Source organism: Pelodiscus sinensis, chromosome 3, assembly GCF_052426305.1.
Source record: "Pelodiscus sinensis isolate ZL-2025 chromosome 3, ASM5242630v1, whole genome shotgun sequence".
NCBI classification, from domain to species: Eukaryota; Metazoa; Chordata; order Testudines; family Trionychidae; genus Pelodiscus; species Pelodiscus sinensis.
The window spans coordinates 144023082-144029081 of record NC_143054.1 but is presented as its reverse complement, the minus strand read 5'-3'; the positions used below and the strand labels follow the sequence as shown (position 1 = coordinate 144029081).

The 6000-nt window shown below is 41.0% G+C and overlaps 1 protein-coding gene across 6 annotated transcripts in view; it reads right to left on the bottom strand.

Annotated features, from left to right (window-relative positions):
- Positions 1–348: 348 nt before the first annotated feature.
- The window catches only part of ZFAND3 (zinc finger AN1-type containing 3), a 277816-nt gene continuing 272164 nt past the window's right edge, over positions 349–6000 (bottom strand). For all 6 annotated transcript variants that reach the window (XM_089777411.1, XM_089777410.1, XM_025186351.3 and 3 more), the window contains one exon: positions 349–3512. In XM_089777411.1, coding sequence (XP_089633537.1) covers positions 3358–3512 — 155 coding nt within the window. In that variant the 3' untranslated portion in view covers positions 349–3357. The remainder of the gene's footprint in view (positions 3513–6000) is intronic.

Below are 6000 nucleotides of genomic sequence, written 5' to 3'. Positions count from 1 at the left end.
TAGCAGGTCTAGTAAAGACTCATTAAATGGATCACTGATTTTGCTCTCATCAACTCCAGTCTCCACTGGATCAAGAAAGGTAAGGGAAGTTGATGGGAGAGTTTCTCCAGTGGAGACACTACGGCAATGCTTTCTAAGGTACCTTTGACTCCAGCTACACTATTCTTGTAACTGGAGTTCCATAGCTTAGTTCGACATTGCCCCCCAGCGTAGGCCTGCCTTGAGATCTCCCCTTTTCTGAAGCCTTGGTTCACTCCTTGGAAGTATGTTGATAGCAGGTGGGATAGCTCTAATTGTGATTAACCTTGCTATATTACTGAAGTGGTGTGCAAGAACCACAAAACACAATCATCTTTGAAAGTATAGTTCATTTGAGGGGAAAAATAGGGGTACATGTCCCATGATGTAGGCATAATTTCATTCCAAACTGAATTTAAAATAAACGTTGATAGTACCAGTTTGACTTTGCCTCTTTGTTCAACACATTCCATTGTTGCTCAACTGGTTCCATATTTTAGTCATTGCAAGATCCAATCTATTAACTTTAGCGCCTAATTACCAATTACGAACATGTCCTAACTATGGAACTTTACATTCAGAGTACAGCTACTGCAAGTGAAGAAGCTGTCAAAAACATTTACTTTAGAGGACATTTCCGTACTTCTCATACCACTATAACAGTGCAGCACCATATGCATGGGACTTAAGAGCAAAGAAACTTGTTTGCTAAAAGTGACTAACCTCACAAAACTTTATTTCCCAATAATGAGGTTACAGTAGATTTAACTGTATTTGCTTACAAAAGAAATTACTAAACGTGAACTCTGCAGAAGTGCTAGCTCCAATGACTGGCAGCAAATACTGCCCTTTCCCCAACAACTTTAAACACAATTTGAAATCACTGGCCCAGTGCTGAAGTTTCCCCCATTCACATTTCATAAACAGCAGAAACAGTGCAGATCAACATGACCTGCTGGAATAGTCAGAGAGGAATTCAAACTTTTAGTCTGATTGGTTTAATTTTGTTTTAGCAGGAGGAAAAAGAATAAAGTTACAAGATTCTTTTAATATTTTCACAATGTTAAACTAAAACTGAGCTCTAGGCTACATGTGTAAGTAAATCTAGAACACAAAAGGGTTAAATAAGATTTTCTTTAAAGATACAAGAACTTAAGCTTTCTTTACGTTTAACAAACTTCACAGAACAGATACTGCAAAGGAACAACCCCTCCCCCCACTTTTTAAAAAAGTGAATATTGCCCATAATCCACATGAACTTTGAGTAGTGTTCTCTTAAGAGCCACTTCAAACCAACTGTGCCTTTATAACAGGGTTAAAGAGAGGAGTAGGAGGGCCAAATAGAATCAGTATTAATGCGGCTGAGTCTTGTGTTGTGTGTCAATCAGAATGTCCACCAACGACTATGCTAGAATTTTAAAGGAAAAGAAAGTGCGTATCTCAGCAACAGCTGAAATCCATGCTTTTAAACTCTCCGTGGCAAATGTTAAGAATATCCTCAGACTGCCCTGTCACGAGGATGGAGCGGGACTATCTCCTGAAAAAGATAGCTGGAAATTTCGTTGCTGATTCCAAAATCATGAATAATAAATAGCCTGGGTTACATAGCTTGCATTGGAACATTTGATTTACTTCATGGTTAATTCACACTAATACAGTCTGATGCCAAGTGTATTTTAAGAGAACCATCTAACGAGACAATTTTTATCTGGCTACCAAACTAAAAATTAATTAATTTGGCCTGTATGAAATTATTTATCTTTCACACATACGGAACAGAGGGTGACTTATTTAAGCTCTCCCCCTCACACGCATCTCTTTTGGCGTGGCAAGATGCTATTTCGCCCCGTGGAAGTCTTCCACAAGCCCAATTTTTCAAAACTATATAAAATCCTCCCCCCTCCCAGTTTTCCTACTAAACTACCTGATTGTTAATGCTTTCCTAACTCTGATCAGGGAACCATATCCATATAGGATGACTGAGCCAAATCAACATGAATCTTCTTGACCTGCATAAAACTGTAGCAGGACACATGCTGATTTTTCCTTTTTTAAAATCTGTGATGTTCAGTTCTATGTGGCTCCGGGTGAAAGAGCACATATGCCTAAACCACAGATCCAAAATGTTCTATTCCATGTAATGCATTTCACATTCACTTGCTACACCTGCTTTGCAATATATGCGGGCAGAGATTTTCATGAGAGCATCGAGCTGCATAGAAACAAGGCTGACATAGCCCATTTGATTATCTTGTTAACACTCTGGAAGCGAGGAGTAAAACTCAAGCTGATGAGGGATGCTTTCCTGGTTGTTCCCCAATACTGTTACTGAATTCCGTTTGCTACAAAATGTCCTCCCCCCACCCCAATATATAAGTCTACTACAGAAAGTCAGTCTGTAGAATCCAGCCTTGGCTACTGTGCTGTGAATTAGCCTTATTTGATCAATCATCAGATACCTGCACTTAGCAAAATGCAAACCAGAGCCAATCAGATTTCGGCTGGTGGGAATGGCAGCACTGGTCAGCAAACAAAACAAATGTGGAATCTAGTCAGACAACGTTTAGAAATTCTGTGGATGCCATGTAGAGAATGTATGCTGTTTACTGCTCTAAGATGGATCCAGCTTTGAAGCGAGATCACTGTAATTTAAATGAAGAAAAACAGGTTCTCTGCAGCAAGTTAGATATAAATGTTTTTGTAAGAATCTGCCCTCCTTTCTTTTTGGCTTCCTGGGAAGAACCAGAAAGATGTTCCCTCCCCAACAGAATCCCTGATGCTGGTGACATTGCCTAACCTCAAAAGCCACGCGTGAAGAAGGCACGGGTGACAAGTCAGGTCCTCTGGGCATCGCGGCTACCATGACTGCTCTTAGTGGAGTTTCACTTCTTCAGGATTAGCTAGAAATGAAGAGGTGAAAGGCTGCACATTAAACACAGTTTGTCTGAAAGCCGTGTGCATAACAAACTTTCACACCGGCTTCTATTTTAACTCTGTAGCTGGAAGGTTTCCAGCATAAGGCTTTTAGACTCCAGCAACAATAGAAACCTCTGGATTTTTTGTTTTGTTGTGTTTTAAATCCACTAGCCATGCTCGAAAAATTTTTCTCTTCATGTTTTAATTTTATACATTGGCTAGCAGGCACCTTCATAACCAGCCAAAAATCAATTTCAACCACCATCAATCCCTAAACTACAGTACCAGGACGGTTGGCTAAAGAAAGGAAACTGATTGGCTGTAGTCTGAAACTTGCCCAGTACAAGGTGTCTGGCTGACTTTGTCCTAAATAAGGCTAACATTAGTGAACTAAGAACAGCATTTGGTTGCAGAGTCTTGCACTCAGGAACACCCTTCGCCGATGCGCTGGCATGATCTCCCTACTTTCCGGTCCAGTTTCACCATTTTCATAATGGCTTCTTCGCGCCCACGTCCCATGTGGTCAAATGTGCAGTCATGTTGTTCAGGCAGGCGATGTAACATACAGAACACGTAACCTGCCAAGGAGAAGGAAAGAATGCACTGTGTTAACAACTCCCTTGAAGTGGCCGAATTGTATGTCACCCAGGAGGGCAGGGGAGCAGCATTATGCTGTAGATTAGTGGGGTTTCAATATCAGTAAACACTTCACATTTTCATCTGTTTTCAGGATATCATCACAATAAATATTGGTATGAACAACTTTAAACTCAGTGTGGTTTTGTATCATAGACATTCAATGAGAGCCATCATAGTATCATAGAATCCCAGGGCTGGAAGAGACCTCAGGAGGTCATCGAGTCCAGCTCCTTACCCAAAGCAGGACCAACCCCAACTAAATCAACCAGCCAGGGCTTTGTCAAGCTGGGACTTAAAACATCTCTAGGGATGGAGATTCCATCACCTCTCTGGGTAACCCATCCCAGTGCTACACCACCCTCCCAGTGAAATAGTTTTTCCTAATATCCAACCTAGACCTCCCCCACTGTAACCACCATTGCTCCTTGTTCCGCCATCCCTCACTACTGAACAGCCTCTCTCCATCCTCTTTGGAACCGCCCTTCAGGAAGTTGAAGGCTGCTATCAAATCCCCCCCCTCACTCTTCTCTTCTGCAAACTAAATAAGCCCAAATCCCTCAGTCTCTCCTCATGGGTCAAGTGGTCCCACACTTACAGAATTTATCAGCATATCTGAGTTCAACTCATAGATTAGTAATTTATGCTTGCAACTCACTTCTGGTGAAGGAAGATTCCTATTTTACTAATGAGACAGAATAAAACTAAATTTTCTAAATCAGTGTCTGGTTTTAGATGCCCATCTGGAAATACCTAGCATCTGATTTTCAAAGGCATTGACTATCCTCAGCCTCCTTTGACTTTATAGTTGTGACTGCTGAGCATGTGTCCATGGTGTCTCAGGTTGGGGACCAAAACACCAAAGAGAGGACTATGCAGCACTTTAAAGACTAACAAGATGGTTTATTAGGTGATGAGCTTTCGTGGGCCAGACCCACTTCCTCAGATCAGTACCAAGGTACTCAAGATCAGAAGTTATTTTTGAAAATTTTGACAACATTACCACCACCAACCCTGTGACTGAACTGGGAAAAGAGCCCAAGTTCCAATCCAGTTTTGAAACCAGTTGTACTGAATGCCAATTTCTTTGCTAAAGTGTCTTCTCTCACTGTCAGAGCCTCGATGGATTCTCCGTCCTCATGCTGCTGTGTTGTGCTGTTATCCTTTTGGTTGCGTGCCAGTCTTCTCTCTCTCTTCCTCTACAAGCTACCTAATATCATCAAGTCATCCAGAGCCTTGCAGTTCAAAAATAAAAGGCACCTTAATTTTCAAAGGTGAAGAATGAAGCCTCGTCAGCACCCAGCTTTTTTCAATCTAGGGAGACTGAACATTAGGGATGTGGGCTGAACATTAGAGTGTGTATGAGAAAATGTTGCCTTCAGATATTGGCTTTGACGGATACTTGGCAACTCTGAACAGCTCTCCATGCCTCAGTTTCCCTATCTGTAAAATGAGGATAATTGTCTCACAGGGACTTTGCAAAACATATTTCTAACGGTCTTTGAAAGTGAAAAGTGTGGTATAATGGCAAGTAGTACTAGGTTGATACAATATTGCAGAACAGCAGCACACAGCTACTGGGTTGGCATAATCCACTACATTTGAAAAGTAGTACGATATAGTATATGCCAACAATATCCTCCTCAAAGGACGTTCTGCCGCCCACAAAAACACTTTACTACTGCCTCTCCAGAAGCACTAGGAACAGATTAATACCACAAATATTTCAAGCTTCTAAAACAGTATTGCAAGAAACTACTAAAGAAATGGGAGAACCAACCAATTACACTGGTAGGATTCTTAAGAAAACTGACTCCCCCCCCCCGCAAAAAAAAAAAGTCTCATGAGGGATAATTCTTACAAAACTAACTTGAATGCAAGATGGATTTATTTTGGCTCACAGTTTCAATTTCTCTATTTCAAATCCCTGTCATCTGCAGAGCATGTATCCTAGGAATACCAGCAACAAAGATGGAACTTCCTTAACAGAGATGTTATTTAACAAAACAGACAATGATTCAGACTCAATTAGGGTATAAAATCTCTATCTCTGTCCCCATTTCTTGTCAATTGCTGATCCACAGCAGACATATGCAAGTAAGTACCAAGCATTTCCAAGGTCAGATCGTAAAGATGATTCAAGAAAGAATATCCTGGGGTCTCATCTTAATGGGCTACTTGCCTGATTCTCTCCTGTACACAATAGGGAGGGGAACATCTCCAAATGAGACTGGCATTTCCCATTTCCATAAACCATCAGACAGCTGAACCAGTACCAACTGGACAAAACAGGAATAGCGCAACTATTATAGTGGATCAGACTTCAGATCCAGTATCCTGTCTCTGATACAAATTTTTACAGAAAGTGCAAGAAATTATGCAGTAAACAGATATGGGATAATCTGGTCACCATGAAAGTCTCATCCTGAT